At 43.0% G+C, this 17,715-nt stretch overlaps 1 protein-coding gene across 12 annotated transcripts in view; it reads left to right on the top strand.

The window, feature by feature from the left end:
• The first annotated feature begins 4,464 nt into the window (after positions 1-4,464).
• Ralgapb (Ral GTPase activating protein non-catalytic subunit beta) overlaps positions 4,465-17,715 on the top strand; it is a 92,587-nt gene continuing 79,336 nt past the window's right edge. For 11 of the 12 annotated variants that reach the window (XM_041670041.1, XM_041670040.1, XM_041670037.1 and 8 more), the window contains exons 1-2: positions 4,465-4,717; positions 16,734-16,949. In XM_041670041.1, coding sequence (XP_041525975.1) covers positions 16,764-16,949 — 186 coding nt within the window. In that variant the 5' untranslated portion in view covers positions 4,465-4,717; positions 16,734-16,763. Of the gene's footprint in view, positions 4,718-4,787; positions 5,046-16,733; positions 16,950-17,715 lie in introns of those variants that run through there. The other variant, XM_041670030.1, reaches the window with a different exon arrangement.

The following is a 17,715-nucleotide window of genomic DNA, read 5'->3' as shown; positions in this document are numbered from 1 at the left end:
GCCTCTGCCTCCCGAGTGCTGGGATTAAAGGCGTGGGCCACCACCGCCCTGCTAGAATGGCTATTATAAAAGAGATTAAAGGTAGGGCTGGAGAGATGGTTCATTAGTTGAGTACTGCCTGCTTTTATAGGAGACAGGGTTTGAGTCCTAGAACCTATGTGGTGGCTCATAACTGCCTGAACTACCTCTGACAGTTGTGATCCACCCTGTTCTGGCCTCCGTGGGCACCAGTCACAAAAGTGGTACACAGACATACATGCAAGCAAAACATCCATACACACAAAATAAAACATTTTAAAAATTAAAAAGAGTAAAGGTAGTGCTGATGGGACAGAGAGAAAGGCAACTCTCATACACTGTATGAGGATATGAGGAAATGTAAATTACTGCAGATATTGTGGAAAGTTCCTGTAAAACAACATAAAAAAATCTGATCTAACCACCCTCCTGCTGGGAGAGAACATATTTAAAGGAATTGAAATCAGAATGTTAAAGGGACACTTACACTCGCATGTTATGGTATCACCGTTCACAGCAGCCAAGATATGGAACCAGCCTCAGTGTCTACTGATGCACGAATGAGTCAAGAAAGTGTAGCATGCAGACCGGTCTTAGTTAGGCTCTCTATTGGAGGCATTTCCTCAACTGAGACTACTTCTCTGATGACTCTAGCTTGTGACAAGCTGACACACAAATCCAGCCAGTACAATACCCAATGGAATAGCAAACAACCGTAAAGAGAATGACATTCCACCCTTTACAACAACGTGGGTGGAAGAATTGGATGTCGTTATGAGAAGAAAAATAAGACAGGCACAGAAAGGCAAACACTGCACATCCTTATATACACATGGCAGCTAGGAAGTTAATCTCAAAGTAGAGGGTACATGGGAAGGGCAACTAATGGTACCGAGATGCAGCTGGGTAGGAGCAACTTATGTTCTACTTTGCATAGTGGGATGACCATGGTTGATAATAGTTAGTGAAATACTTCAAAATACCTAGTGAAGAGAAACTTAATGCTCCCAACACACACACACACACACACACACACTACTGTATATCTGATAATAGATACGCTAATTACCCCCTGTGATGGTCAGTTTTCATTGTCGACTTGCTACAATCCAGAATCACCTGAGAAAAGTCTCAGCAAAAGACAGATCGTCCAGATCAGATTGTCCTGTGGAGGATCCTATTGACATTTAATTGATATGGGAGAGGAGGGCCCAGCCCGCTGTGGGTAGCACCATTCTCTCAGGCTTGGGTCCTGGGCTGTGTAAGAGTGAACTGGGCTGATCATAAACATGCGTGCATTCGTTCTCTCTCTGTTCTTTTATATATATATATATATATATATATATATATATATATATGGTTTATTTAACTTTATTTTATGTGCATTGGTGTGAAGGTGTCAGATCCCCTGGAACTGGATCTTCTGACAGTTATGAGCTGCCATGTGGGTGCTGGGAATTGAACCCGGGTCCTCTGGAAAAGCAGTCAGTGCTCTTAACCACTGAGCCATCTCTTCAGCCCCTCTCTCTCTCTCTCTCTGTTCTTGACAGTTGGTGTGACTAGCTGCTTCAAGTTCCTGCTGCCTCAGCTTCCCCACAAATGATGGACGGTAACGTGGAATTGTGAAGAAAAGAAACCCTTGCTCCTCTAAGCTGTTTGCTGGTATTTTACTACCGCAACAAGATTCTAAATTAAGGCATCCTATCTGTTCATTACCAGTTGTTTATATGAATACATGTACACAATGAAATGTCACACTGGACCTCATAAATATGTGTACCATGTACAATTACTAGGTGTCAGTCAAAAAGAATATCAAAATACGATATAAATTACATGTTATTGAGTTCAAATCTGTATCCACTGTGGCAAGTGCAGTTATAGATATATGTATGAAAATGACCAGAAAAAGCAACAAGCTAATTTGTAGCTGGGTAGTTATGAGTTTTAAAACTTCTATTTGCTTTACTTCTCTTTTACATTATTTTCTTTTGTGAAATAAAAATGATAAAAACGTCTAGGTGCCTCAAGTCAGAATGGAACATAACTTCTTTTCCCTAAAGTAATGGAAACACCCCTCCCAAATGGTTTTCCTTTAAGGAACAATGTTGTCCATGAATTAAAGTCTCAAGGTGGAGAGGCAGAGGTTATCTTCGCTTTCCCAAGTATTCTTTTCTTTTTGAGACGTGATTTCATGTAGCCCAAGCTGGCCTAACATACTCTGTGTGACAAGTTAAAAGATGACTATGCTACCATGTCTGGTTTGTGCAGTGCTGAGAAGCAAACCCAGGACCTCATGCATGCCAAGCAAGCACTCTACCTATTAAGCTACATCCCATGAACTTTAAAAAGGTTTCAAGTCCTCTGTGTCTGTCACTTTTCCAACTCCTATCACCTGTTGCTCTTCAAATCTATCATTCATAACTGATTTACTCTAGATGTCCAATAATCACAGTGTTTGGAATGTGGTCGCGAGAGGTCTAAATCAGATCCACCACTCCCTCCTTAAGGCAGAAAGGCAGTACAGGGGCTGTGCATCTACCTCAGTATATCTTAAAAAAGCAGGCTTCCTTGCCTCATTTTATACTTCTTAGTAAAGTCTTTCTCGAGGTCTCAAAATGACCGCTACATCTCCTGGTATTGTTTGATATCATGGTTCCAATCATGAAGTAGGGGAAAGTTGAAGGACACAGTTTTCTCTAGGACTTCCTGTATAGCCCAGGTCTCTCTTGGAACTTTGGTTTATGCTTTAGGGGTTAGGACACTGCTACACTCTGTCAACGGGCAAGGGGTATTTGCTTTTTGGCCTCTGTAGTGTAAAAAAGGGAAAGAAAGACGCTTGGAGGAATGATTGAGTTTCTTTTTTTTACGTTTTTTGAGACAGGGTTTCTCTGTAGCTTTGGAGCCTGTCCTGGACCCGCAGTATGGGCCAGGCTGGCATCGAACTAACAGAGATCTGCATGTCTACTTTCCGAGCACTGGGATTAAAGGCGTGTGCTACCACTGCCTGACTGACTTTCTTAAAGCATTTGTCAAAACTATGATTAATTAAACTATATTGTTTCATCTACACACTGTACTGGCACATTCTTACCCACCGTTCCTCTCTTCCTCCCTTTAGCTACTTTCCTGGGGGTAGGTGGGGCTTGTGGTCTTGAAGAAATTCTTGTTTTATCTCTTCCACAAGGGAACTGGTTTCTTCTTCACTCCTACTGTGGTCCAGGGTGAGAGTCACTAATTTCTCTGCTCTTTCCACACAAACATGTGCCCTTTGCACAACCTGACATACTGACTCTCCCACCTCAGTCACAAGGGCAGGTCTGTTGGGGAATATTATTGTAAGGTGTGTGACATTTGTTCATGCTGCATTTGTTTAACTCTGTGAAGCTGATTCTTTGCCCGCCTAAAAGACCCGATGGTCTGGTAAAGCGCTATGGCCAACAGCAAGGCAGGAGTAAGGATAGATAGAGGCTGGAAGGCAGAGAGGATAAATAGGAGAATCTTGGACGACAAGGAGCAGTGAGAGAACAAAGGGAGGAGAAAGTCAGGGGTCAGCCACCCAGGCACACAGCCAGCCACGGAGTAAGAGTGACGGTAAGATAAACAGAAGTGAAAAAAGGGAAAAGCCCAGAGGCGAAAGATAGTCGGGATAATTTAAGAAAAGCTGGTAAGAAACGAGCCAAGCTAAGGCGGGGCGTTCATAACTAAGAATAAGCCTCTGTGTGTGATTTATTTGGGAACTGGGTGGCAGCCCCCCCCAAAAAGCCAAAAGAGTAGGAGCAAAACAACCAACACCACAGGCCCTCCATGTAGACGTCACCCTCCCTCTTTCCTTCCAGCCTGACATGGGGAGTACCTTTCTAACGCTGTTACTTTCTTCGTGGGATTTGAAGCCAAATTACTGAAAGTGGTACTGGTCGCAAAACGTCCGGCACAGTGCAGGTGCTAAAACTTGTACCTCTCGCTATTAATATCTTATCTGCTAGATCGGATGCAACTCGCTGATGACAGGTGCTGAATCTTAAGTCTGATTCATCCTTTTAACATTAAGCACACCAGGCCTGGCGAGGGCATTGCTCGCCCATGTAATAAGGGGCTGAGCAAAGGAAGAGCTACAGTGCTGGCCTGCGAGATATTCCTTGAGCCTGAATGGCAGCCGGCTTTTCGCAGAGAAGATCCTGACTCTTCCGCACTGAGAACAACCGTAAGCCGGGCTGCCTCCTGAGCCCGCACCGCGATGAAGTAACTGCCCCGTCACTTCACTCCTCCCTCTCCACTGGAGCCCGCAAGGGAGGGGGTGTGTAGTCGCGCTTCGCGCAGCCCTCTGGGACGGCTGCGCACGCGCAGCTTCCGGCTCCTGGTCTCGAGATTTATTTGACGCCGCCCTTCGGTTCCCTCCGAAGTCAGGCGCGCCGCGCAGGCGCAGTAGTCCCTCCGGCTGGGGAATTATTTGACGCCACCGCCCCTGGCAGTCGGAAGTTGCTTGAAGGGAGCCCAGCCGGCCGGCCGAGAGACCGGTCTTCGTCGTCCCCCGGGCGCCCTGTGAGAGTCACCGACGGGTGGACGGACCGACCGCCGGAGGAGGGCCGGCCTGGGCGGTGGCAACGCGGGCCCGATGGCGCGGGTCGCGTGAGGCGGCAGGCCGAGTGCGGCCCGCGGTGCGCCCGCCCAGCGATGCGGGCCCCGCCCGTCGCCTCAGGTACGCGGCGGCCGGCACGGCCGGACCCTCCCCTCTCGCTGTTTTTTTTTTTTTTCCTCCGGCGGTCACTGAGGCGGGGGCCCTCTTGCCCTCCGTTGCTCTCCTGGCCGGGCCTCGGCAAGCTCATTTCTGAATTCTGAAGCGGACGCACCGGGCGCGGGAGCGCAGTCCTGGCCCGCGGCTTCTGCCGGCTGTGAGCGAACCTTGGAGGGTCGGACTGGCCGCGCGCGCCCCTGGCAGCCTGGGGACGGGGGCGGGTCTGGAGTGGCGGCGGCAACTCGGAGGAGAATGCGGTCCACCGCAGGGCTGGTGGAGTTGCTGCCGTCCGGTGAGGATGCTGCTGCCGGGGGCACGGTGACGCGTGGGGAGAGTAAACAGCCACCCTTAGCAAGCGCTTGCTGTCTGCCAGGCCCAGGCTAGACAGGGAACTTCACCACTCTGCATGGCAGGACTGTTACCCCATTCTCTCGACCAGGCAGTCGAGGCCCAGAGCGATCGGGCGCCTTCGGTGCCCAAGGTCATATAGCTGGGGCAATTTGAACTCAAGCAGCCTTGACAGTCCAGTTCAGGTTCTTAACAATTAGGTCATAGGAGCTCCAACTTCGATGCACGGTAAAAACCTACTTGAGAGTTTTGAAAAGATTCCAGGTACCACAGCACCCCAAACTAATTAAACCACTATGCCTGGGAGGGGGGAGCCAAATAGCAGTATCTTTCTGGAGATCCCCTAGTGGTTCCGGGGTGTTGTAAGGTTTGGTAACTGTGAACGGAGGTAATCTTCACTCCAGAGGTCCGTGAGTGTCTCTCCGGTTTAGCTGTGCAGGAGGATGCTTGTTAAAAGTGTAGATTCCCCTGGCAGAGACGCATAGTGTCACTCCCCTCCCCCTAGTGTGCCCTCGTTCTATTGCTGGAACTCCGTTTTTCTGCCCCGGCCTCCTGAGTGCTAGGATGGTAGCTGTATGCCGCAAGAGAGCTTTTCCTGAGGTCCACTGACTACCATGTCTTTGGTAGGTAGGTCTTCCTGAGGGTGAGAAGTAGTTATGAATTCTTAGCTGAGCTTTTGAAAACTGTATACATCTCTTGCAAAACTTTTGGTTTGCAATTTTCCTTGATATACAGCCCTCGTGGTTAGGGTTTCCCTTGCCTCGGGACTTTTGCCCTACCGTTCTTTTCTCAAGATAGTGCTTTCTCAGCTCTCGACCCAAACACATACACTTTCTCTCACACAATCATTTCTGTCTGCTGCCTAGCTCTCAACATTATGCCCCTCCCCTAACCCCTGCCCTGCCCACCTTCATTTTTCCTATCCGCCTTTGGTACTATCATAGTGTAGCTTACCGTGTGTGTGTGTGTGTGTGTGTGTGTGTGTGTGTGTGTGTGTGTTATAGTATTGTAGCTCTAGCTCTTTGACACTTTGGGCTTTCAGGCATGGGCCATGTTTTCTTGGTCACTATTTGGAGTACTTTGACATAGAGACTGGCAACATTTTTGTGACTATGTTTTAGTCCCTTTATGTGACAGATAAACCTCATGGTACAGAGACATCTGTTTCTATTTTTGTAAAAGGTATATGATGTTCTTAGCATTGGAGTTTTGTCCTTTTGTCCTCAGGAATACTCTAGTTGCTTATTCATTTATTCAGCAGATGAATAAAATGTTGAATTCTTATCCATGGCAAGGCACTATGTGTAACTGTTCCAACAACATTGGTTAGTTTACCTGGGTGAGGTAGCACACACTGTTAATCCCAGCACTGAGGAGGCAGAAGCAGGTGGATCTCTATGAGTTCCAGGCTATCCTGTTCTGCACAGCGAGTGCCAGGACAAGCCATAGTTACATACAGATACCTGCCTCAGAAAAACCCACCCAACCAATTAACACACAAAAACATTGGTTGGGTTTTAATGTTAACTTCATCTCAGACAGTCGTTTCTATAGGGGGAGACATTTTATTGCCCCTAAGGTTTTGTGTGTATTCCTTCCTTATCATCTGAAAAAGTGTCGGCTAAAAGCTATGGCCTTGTGAGTATGTATAAACACAAGCAGATGGGATAACTCTCAGTTATAGTTCATCACATTCTATGGGAGACAGAGTAAATAAAACCTTAATATCGCACTGACAAACTTGTAGTTTTATTACATAATGTTTGAACTGCCATTGCTGCACATGCTTACCAACTTTAAAGGAAGTCAAGGCAATCATTCACATTGTGTCTGTTTCTGTCCCCCTTTTAAAATTGTTATATGTATGGATGCAAAATGTATGTGTATCAGTTGGATGCTTGGTGCTGGCAGAGGCCAGAGGAGGGTGTCAGATCCTCTGAAACTAAAGTTAGGGAGAGTTGTGAGCTTCCATGTGGTTGCTGGGAATTGAATCTGGGTCCTCTTTAAGAGCAGCCAGTAAGTGCTCTTAACCACTGAGTCAACTCATCAGCCCCTTGTTCTTGGTTACTCTTGAAGCCATATAAAATTTATAAAAGTAAGGAGGTTAAGTGTTATAGGAAGGTCATTATGAAGAGGGTTGTTGACAATGAAGATTCACCCACACACTTTATGTCGGTACTAGGGGTCGAACCCAAATGTGCTACTACTGTTTCCAGTCCATGTATATGTGTGTGTGTACATATTACAGAGATACATACTACTATATCTCCATTACACACACATATATGTGCTTTTTTTTGAATAGGGTTCCACTATGTAGCCCCGACTGACCTAGAAATGGCTATGTAGACCATGTTATCCTGAGAGTTGTCTTGCTTTGCTTCCCAAGGGATTAAAAGCATTTGCCACCATACCTGGCTATATTTTTTACTTTGAAGCAAGGTCATACCAAGCTACCTGGGTTGACCTTGAAATTAGTCTGTATCCCAAGCAGGTCTGGAACTTAGATCCTTCTGGCTCAACTTCCTGAATATCTGGGATTGTAGGTCTGTACCAGCAATGCCTAGGTGAGATTTTTCCCCCAGTTAAATGTGAAGTATATAGGTTGAATAAAAATGCATATTTTATTAAATAATTTTTTTACAATATAATATTATTAGGGGAAGAAGTTTCTTGTCTCACTTATGTACTCTTTACTTGGTTTTTAGGCTGAGGCTCATGTAGAAGGTGATGGGATAAAAGGTGTTAAATTCAGCTGCTCAAGAAACTTGCCCTTGTTTCTCTGATCAGATATGGACAGAGTATCCAGTTCTGGTCTTGGCACTTGGAAGAAACTCAGTTTTTTTAAACTTAAGGTTTAATTCTTTAGTTGTCTTTCGGTGTATGGATGAAGCCATTCCCATGCTCAGTTAGAGGCCAAAAGTAGCTCTAATCACAATAATCTATGACTTTGGCAAGAATTCTAATTTGAGGTACCTATCAGTGTGTTCTTGACACATACAAAGGTCTTTTAGACTGAATGAATGATTTATTATGGTATAAGATAGGTTCCCCCACCCCCCAGGGTTTCTCTGTGAAACAGTCCTGGCTGGCCTGGAACTCACAGAGGTCTACCTGCCTCTGCCTCCCAAGTCCTGGGATTAAAGGCATGTGCCACCACCACCTGGCAGTGTAAAATAGTTTTAAACTGGATGTTTTGCTCACAACTGTAATCTCAGCTAAGGCAGGAGGATTGGGTCAACTTTGAGACCAGTCTGGGTTATAGAGTGAAAATCTGTTTCACCTCCCTCTCCCAAGATGGAGTTTTAAAATTAGTGTCTACATAGTTAAGTTTAACTTTTTATAGACGAATTACTGTGCTTCAAGCTACATGGTGATCTGGTACACCCAGGACTGAAAAATGGGCCTCAGTGTCCTGTTCCACTTCATCCCTGCTGTCCCTCATGTGAGATGTTCCTCCTATGAGAGAAAATTGGGGATGGGAAAAGTGGGTAGAGTTATCTTCTGTATTTTAAGTTAACCAGTTAGAACTGTATGTAGTGAATGTTTGGTGTGTGATACTCATTTTGTTATATAAACTGGAGATACTGAATATAAGACATAGTTTCTGTTCTTAAGAAGTTCTAGAATTGTGATAAAATAAAAGTATAGTATCTTAAGCAGCCCTGTGAAATAGGATTATCTGTCATGTCTGATCAGTCTAGTGCATTGTTTACTAGTTTTGTGTGCCTACTAAACACTTTTAATGCAATTAAAGAACTGAGTTCTAAATTTATAGTTACCCATGCCAGTAGATATGATACTGGGAATATCAGGCTAGAGATAGATGATAGTTATGATGTTGCTGACTGGGAGCAGGCAGTGTATTCACATTTTCTTTCATAGACTAGCAAAACGCATCTGTTTTCATCTTTGTGAAGAAATGCAGGCAGAACCTGTCTCTCTCTTGTAATTCAGGTGCTTGATAGGATCCATACCAGTTACAGTCTGGTGCATAGGTGAGTCCATTCCTTTTTTTTTTTTTTTTTTTTGTTGCGGCTTAATGGATGTTTGCCTTGTGGAGTCATTGAGACTACAAGAGAATTAACAAAAGTGATCCTTCTGTCCGGTAACATTTTATTTGCTCAGCACACTGGTACCATCCCTGTACCCTGTTTTTCTCCAGAGAAACAGGCATATCTTAACATATACCTTTATTCGTATGTCCTGAAGTGTGTTAACTTAGACTGCCCTATTCGCTCTCTCTCTCTAGTCACTTTCGATAGGCACTGTTTTAGAGACAGGAGACTGAAGAGTGAATGTAGAGTGACTTGTCCAAGGTCATAAGGTGAGGCACAGAGTCAGAAGTGTTGGACCTTGATGCAAGGGGTACATTTTCTTGTCCCAACATTGAAGTTACTTGATGTGACTCTGAGCAAGTCATAGTCTGTCTTTGTCTGCTTCCCGAATGGCTGGTGAGTCTTCTTTCTAACTTAAGCTTCTAGGGTAGTTGTTGTAATAAAATGAAGTAATGTGGAAGTTCTGGGAAATTGGTCAATTACAGTTACACAAGGCACATTATTATCAAGTCAAGATCTCTGGTAGTTCTAACCTGCCGCCTTACAGCCGATCACATCATTGATCATATTAAATGCTATTGTATGCTGATGTTTCATTAATTTCTGTCTTCATCATTATAAAACTTTGTCTTGGGCAGCCATTGCGTTCTATTTATATATGCACACCTAAATTCTAGGACAACCTGATGCATACAGGTAACATAACTCATGGCTAGATTTACTTCAGAAAGTTTGCAAACAATTGGTCTGTTTGTTTGTTTGTTTATTTATTTATTATGTATACAATATTCTGTCTGTGTGTATGCCTGCAGGCCGAAAGAGGGCACCAGACCCCATTACAGATGGTTGTGAGCAACCATGTGGTTGCTGGGAATTGAACTCAGGACCTTTGGAAAAGCAGGCAATGCTCTTAACCTCTGAGCCATCTCTCCAGCCCAAACAATTGGTCTTTATAGTTTGACTTGAAGCCCCTTGGGAATAGTTTATTATTGTGGTACTCACTGTGTTTGCTGTATAGGTACATGTGGTGACTATTGCTTAAGTCAGTTGGTGTGACTAATATTAGCTTGTGGTCTTTGTGGGTCACCACTGTATTGATTGTTTTGGTTATTGTAATTTAGACTGGACTTGCATTGTTGCTGTGGAGTGTTTATAAGCTATAAGCTGGGAAGCAGCACAGAGTCATACGATGACAACTTTCAGAGAAGATACTTGGAAAAGGGTCCATGTGGAGTTGAGAAGGAAGCTAGGGGTCCGAAAGTGCACTTTATCTTCTTCCCATAGTGTTTGCTTCTACAGCACTGAAAGGTGGAGACAGCTCTGCTAGCAGCTGAGGTTGATAGCAGATAGCCTATAGGAGGAGACTTGTCATCTGCCTTCAGTTACGTTCATTCTCTCATAAGCTACAGTGACTGACTGTCTTGTCCAGTGCATTAGTGACATTGGAGTTTGCTCATCTCCTTCCTATCTTGGACATTTCCATCAAATTACTTTGTGGAAGTTCAGGTCCTGTTGCATCATTCCTGTGGTTAAGTAAACTTAACTGGATAGGAGGGAGTTTGAGAAGGGAGCAGGTTGTAGACTTTTGGGCCACTTAATGCCCTTTAGTCCACCAGTATAACTCCCCACAGTTGTACACTCTAATCATGTATAATTCTGTGTAAAGGGACATGACAGGCTTGAACACACACTCCGAACCCCTGGAATATCACTATATTGGTATTAAGCAAGTAGATTCATTGACTGCTTCCTAGATGACTGGTCCCTGTGTACATCCCATGGTTCTGAGAGGTTTGTAGAGTTGTTCTAGAACACTACATGAATGACTGACTGGTGGTGTGCTTGCAGAAGAGGTTGATGAATTGGGCCATTAGGGAATATCTTCCTTGGAGGCTGGCTTCTGGGTTGTCTGCATCCCATGTCTGCAGTTGGATGTGCTTGCGCTTTTCTCTTATTGGAAAGTTTTAGTTCATGTGGACATAGTTTGACCCCAGTCTTTTGTTTTTAATTGAGTGAGTGTGTGCCATTGTGCCTATTTAGTTAGAGGACAATTTGCAGGAGTCTGTTCTTTCCTTTCACTGTGTGTATCCTATGTATTGAACTTGCTCAGTCTTCATAGGAAGTGCCTTGCTGAGTCATCCACACAGTCCTTACCTCCAGTTTTTACTTAATTATAAATCTCTAATCCTAGCTTTCAAAGTCCTTCAAAATTAGGCATTGCTTCCTTTAAAAATTTTTTTTGAGGCAAGGTCTCACTTCAAGATTGGAACTCGTTATGTAGACCAGGCTGGCCTGAACTTAGAAAGATGGTCCGGTCTCCTCCTCCCTACTGCTGAGATTAAAGGCATGCACCACCACCATGTCGGTCACTCAAAAAAAAAAAAAAATCTTGGCAGGTGATGATAGCACATACCTTTAATCTTAGTACTCATGAAGCAGAGGCAGTTTGAGTTTGAGGCTACTACTCATTACAGAGTGAGTTTTCAGGACAGCCAGGGATACACAGAGAAACCCTGTCTCAAAAACAAAAACAAAAAATCCTGTTACCTTCTACAACAGAACTCCTTTCACTCCGCGCATCTTGTCCCTGATGTGAATTTGTTTTAAAACATTAGAAAAGTGTGTGTCTCTGTGTGTGTGTGTGTGTGTGTGTGTGTGTGTGCATGCGCGTGTTTGTATGACAGTCTCTGTCTGTGTATCTGTTCTGTGTCTTTCTGTGTATGTATATGCCATAGGTGTGCAGGTACCCAGGGAGGGCAAGAAAGCGTATCATATTCTTGGAACTTGAGATACAGGCAGTTGTGACCTGCCTGATGCGGGTGTTGGGGGTTTGAACTCATGCCCTCTGTTTTTAACTGTTAAGCCACTTCTCCAGATCTGTTTACTTTTTTGTTTTTAACAGAAGAATCTTACTGTGTAGCCTATGATAGCTTTGAACTTGCAATCTTTGCCTTGGCCTTTCTAGTGTTGGAATTACAGGTGTTTACCATTATCCTCTGCTCCCTGTTTTTATGTCTTCTTTTATGGTTGCCCTTTCTTACCCTCATTCCTATCCATCCAATTTTCTTATAACCAGTGTCCAATTTATATGCCCCATAGCCTTCTTTTACCCCTAACCTACCCTGTTTTCATTCACTCTTGAATCAAAAGTAAGCTTTCCCCTGAATTTCTGTAGTTGCTTATAATTTTTGCATTTATCATCCTAAATGTTCCAATTTGCATCATAGTTGTTGTGTGCTAAACTGTAACCTAATTGAAAACAGGAACCACATCTCTTAGTCATTTCAATGGTGTTAACACTGTTCATTGTATGTAATAGATGGTTACTAGCTTGGTGATTTCCAATGACTGAATGGTCACAAGTAATCAGGATGCTGACATTTTTATCAATTCTCTGACATGAATATTAGTATAAATTTATTGCATCAAATTGTACTAATAGTACTACCTTCATTTATCCTTCTAATTTCTAATCTGGAGTTATACATGTTTACCTAGTTGTTATCATAATATGTAGCATTCTCCACTGAATAGCTATCATATTATGATAACAACTATTACCTAGGGCAAGTCCCAAGTATAACATGTATGTGATTCTTTAATTCTTATAATACCAGTGAAACAGGCTATTCTTCCTCGTGGGAGAATATTACAGATAAGGGTGTTAGGAATTTTCCTAACATGAGCTCTCTGCTGATGCAAAAATACCAATCAAGCCAAATCACAACAAGCCAAATTAAAAAATACCCTGGTTTAATGGAATTCCTGTGCTCTTGGGTGGCCCCGAGGGGGAACTGGGAAGGGACCACAGGGACAGACACCCACCACCACCACCACCACCACCACCACCACCACCACCACCAGGAGACTTTCCCAGGGAGCAGTTTAAATAGACTGGGGAGTGGTCAAGATTTTGGCGGGCTGTCTTGACCCTCCTCTGGAGAGGAGTCAAGGTTTGGCGGGCACAGGGATGGGGCCTCCAAAGACTGGGACTTACCAAAGGTGCTCAGACACAGGGGGCAAGTAACTTTTTAGGGATGAGAGAGATGGCTCAGATTAAGAGCACTTGTTTCTTTTGTAGAGGACCTGGGTTCAGTTCCTAACGCCACATAATTGCTAGTAACCATTTGTAATTCCAGCTCCAGAGAACCTGACACCCCCGTTTGACCTCTAAGGGTATTGCATGCACTAGGTGCACAGTCAGACATGTAGGCAAAACAACCATGCATGTAAAATAAAAATCAATAATAATAATAATAAGTCCCCATGCTCTAGCCTAAAACCTACTGAATCATAATTTTTAAAGTTAAAGCTCAGGGGGGCTGGAGAGATGGCTCAGTGGTTAAGAGCATTGCCTGTTCTTCCAAAGGTCCTGAGTTCAATTCCCAGCAACCACATGGTGGCTCACAACCATCTGTAAAAGACGTCTGGCGCCCTCAACTGGCCTTCAGGCATACAGACAGAATATTGTATACATAATAAATAAATAAATATTAAAAAAAAAGTTAAGGCTCAGGGTACTGCATTTTTCATCCAAAGTATACATGATAATTCTTTTTTTTTTTTTTTTCGAGACAGGGTTTCTCTGTGGCTTTGGAGCCTGTCCTGGAACTAGCTCTGTAGACCAGGCTGGTCTCGAACTCACAGAGATCCGCCTGCCTCTGCCTCCCGAGTGCTGGGATTAAAGGCGTGTGCCACCATCGCCTGGCTTTACATGATAATTCTTATTTGTATGTGGGATTTGATAGCAAGTGTAACTTTTTTTTAAAAAAAAAGTTGCCTTCTTAAAATTTTGTTTCTTCTAATAATAATTTATAATAATAATTTAAATTTTAACTATTTTTTTTATATTGGAGACTGACATAGTTTTACTAGTAATTTAGCTTGCAAACATTTTTACTCTTGTATATGATAGTATAAAATTTTTGGGGACTAGAGAGATGGCTCAGTGGTTAAGAGCACTGGCTGCCCTTCCAGAAGTACTGAGTTCAATTCCCAGCAACCACATGGTGGCTCACAGCCATCTATAATAGGATCTGATGTCCTCTTCTGGCATGCAGGTGTACATACAGAGCACTCAAACATGAAATATAAATAAGTGAAAATTAAAAAAAAAAACCTTTGGCCATACTTTAGTAAAATAGATGGAATACTTACTGACTTCTTTCTTTCCCCACTAGTAAAGCAAACCTTGACATTCTCAAATATCTAATATCCATTGTATGTTAGGAGTTGAGGTTTTTACTGAAGACTGAAGTTGTCTTGGTGGAGAACCTATACACAGTAATTGAATGTGAAGCTCTATAAACAGACTAATAGGCACTCAGAATGGGAAGAAGCTGGTTTTAGGAGTAAAAGTTTTAGCAAAAGGATGGTATCTGAGCTGGACTTTGAAGGATAAAATTTCATAAGGTGGGTCAAAATTGTCAGTCATTAGAAGTACGAAAAAAGTTCTACAGAGTATGGTAGAATTGGTGGGCTCAGGCAGTGATCAATAGTCCCTTGAAGCTACAGCATGGAGGCAGGGATTGTGGGACACTAGTAAACAAAATGATATGAGCAATTTCAAGTTGTGGCTCAGTGGTAGAAGATTTGTCTAACGTGCAAAGTTCTGGGTTTGATCCCTAGCATAGTGTGTAGGCAATTTCAATTAGATTTCTAGCAAGTTTTAGTCATACTCTTTTTTTAATTAGAAAAAAACTCATACATTTTACATAAAAGGACAAATGCCTAGAATAGCCAATAAATTTTTTAAAATGAATGATGGGGAGATTTTCTTTACAATTTAAAAATACCCTGTAAAGCTACTGAAATTAAAGCATGTCTTTAGCATAGTACATGATAAAAAAGTTAGTTCAATTTAATGAAATAAGAATGTATTTTTTATTGAAAATTCATACACTATATTCTGATCATGTTTTCCCCTCCAACATCTCCTCCCAGATCCTCCTTGTCTTCCAACCCATCCAACTCTGCACCTTTTTTTCTCTCTCTTTAGAAAACAGGCAAATAAAAAAGGGAAACAAACCAGGTGGTGGCAGCACGTGCTTTTAATCATCTCTGGGGAGGCAGAGGCAGGTGGGTCTGTGTGAGTTCAAGGGCAGCCTGGTCTATGGGTTTCTGGGGACAGTCAGAGCTACACAGAGAGACCCTGTCTTGAAAAACAAAACAAAACAAACAAAAAATGGGTGGAGGTGGGGACAAACCAGAATTAAAAAAAAAAAAAAAACAAAAACCTCAGAACAAAATGAGAAAATAAGAAACACACAGACACACAAATGAAACCCATAAAAACACAAAATCCAAAATTGTATTATACAAGCAAAAGACAAGTAAGATTAAAAAAAAAAACCCAGACAAAGCAATATGAGACAAAAAACAGTTCACACAAACATTGGCTTTGTTTTTACTTTGGACATGGGTAGTTTGTATACCCAGTGAGACTGCATTGGAGAAAACGGATTCTTCCTTTACTAGCTGTCTGCTGGAGATAGAGACCCACAACTGCACAGTGTGTAGAGAGTGAGTCTTTGGAGTACTCAGTTCAAAATGGGATGTCTTCATCAAACCCCTCCCCTCAAGGCTCAAGGAGCTCTGCAGAAGAGGAGGTGGGAAGATTGTAAGAGGCAGAGGGGATGGGTGACACCAAGGATGGTATCACACCCAACTGCATATCTGAAAGACAATCTTTCTTGCATTATTCCTAGAGGTAAATTCCAGATGAGCATACCTCCGAAGGAAAACCTAAGAGGCTGTGTTGTGTGTACTCATAAACCTCCCTTAGCCCCTTAGGTCACTCCATCTCCCATTTGTTTTCTGTTTTAGGACTGTTGAAGGGGAGAAGTCCTTGGTTATGGGGGCTTTTGGATCTCATCTTTGCATTTCTTTGTACAATGGCCTCTTCTTCAGGGTTGCTTCAGGGCTTTTGAGGGCTTTTTGTTTTGTTTTTTCTTTCTAATACTAATGTTTTGAATCTAGGGCATTAGCATTTGAGGCAAGTATTCTGTCATTGGTGTATATTCTCAATCTCTCCTTTTACTTAATGTTTTTTGAGACAGGTCTTACTAAACTGCCTAGGCTGGCCTTGAATTCACTCAGAAGCAGAGGAACTCTGTTGTCTAGGTGCTCATTCAACTACCTCTCAGGGTCCATCTTGTCACCTGATCTCACAATAGCTCAAAACACTTAGATAATGCTTTACAATTTATTTATATTTATATTTACTTCTTCGTGCTTGTGTGTATCTGTGTGGGGGTATGTACACGGGAATGCAGGTGCTTGTAGAGACCAGAAGAGGGCATTGGATTCCCTTAAACTGAAGCTATGGGAAGGGAACCACTGATGCAGGTGCTGCAGATTGAACTCAGGTTCTCTGGAAGAGTAGAAAGCACTCCTAACCTCTGAGCCATCTCTTCAGCCTCTCTAGATACAGTTTTTCTTTTTCCAAAACAGTTTATTTTTTAGAATTAATGTGTTGCAGCCCATTTTATTATGTGCCTTATATAAATTTTTTACTTTTTTTTTATATTAGCAATAAGCATAATTTGACATGCATGTCCATTTTGTCTTTTCAGGTGCCATTTGGATAGTACTTTAGCGGCACAATGTACTCTGAGTGGCGGTCACTGCATTTGGTGATTCAGAATGATCAAGGCCATACCAGTGTGCTACACAGCTATCCAGAGAGTGTTGGGCGAGAGGTGGCGAATGCAGTGGTCCGTCCTCTTGGGCAGGCATTAGGTACCTCTTCAGTGTCTGGTAGTGAGAGTTTGTTAAAAACTGACAAAGAAGTAAGTGTTTCTTTATTTCATTCTATTGTATGAAAATATGAATTGTTCATTAAAAATTTTATTTAGTGTTGACCTTTTAAAAATAGTTAGCAATGGTTTTATTATTGTTAATTTTGTATACGTATGTAAGTCTGTGCCTGTGGAAGTTAGTGTTGTTGGATCCTTTTGCAGCTGGAGTTAGGGGCAGTTGTGAGCATAGGGCCTGGTTGATGGGTATCAAACTTGGGTCTTCTGCAGGAGCAGTATGCACTATTACCATGCTGACTTTTTAATGGATTGCTGCCTGATATAGTGAGTTCTAGTTTTTATCTCATTTGAGTTGCATGCTGGGACTTGGGGCCTATGAGAGATATATAAAGAAGGGCTTTTACCTTTTTGCTGCTGATGTTTCACACTAGCCACACCTAGTTCTCCATTTGAGCTAAGTGGTCAAGACAGAGAGTCATGTGTCAGACTCTTAAGCCCTAGGCTCAGTCTTCAGATTTTTGTTTCTGTTTGGAAGTTCCTGTTCTAGTTAGGGATATTCTTGTTGTGATGAAACACATGGCCAAAAACAACTTGAAGAAGAAAGAGTTTATTTGGCCTGCATATCCAGAGCCACAGTCCATTGAGGAAAACCAAGGCTGGAACTCAAACAGGGCAGGAACCTGGAGGAATGCTGCTCACTGACTTGCTCATCATGGCTTACTCAGCATACTTTTCTACAGAACCTGGGACCACCAGCCTAGGGGTGGCACCACCCCCAGAGGTGGGCCCTCTCCTATCA

This window comes from Microtus oregoni, unplaced genomic scaffold, assembly GCF_018167655.1.
Source record: "Microtus oregoni isolate MIOR12 unplaced genomic scaffold, Mior012 000020F_ref0000438, whole genome shotgun sequence".
Taxonomy (NCBI): Eukaryota; Metazoa; Chordata; class Mammalia; order Rodentia; family Cricetidae; genus Microtus; species Microtus oregoni.
The sequence above is the reverse complement of the archived record's forward strand: the minus strand, read 5'-3'. Positions and strand labels throughout refer to the sequence as shown.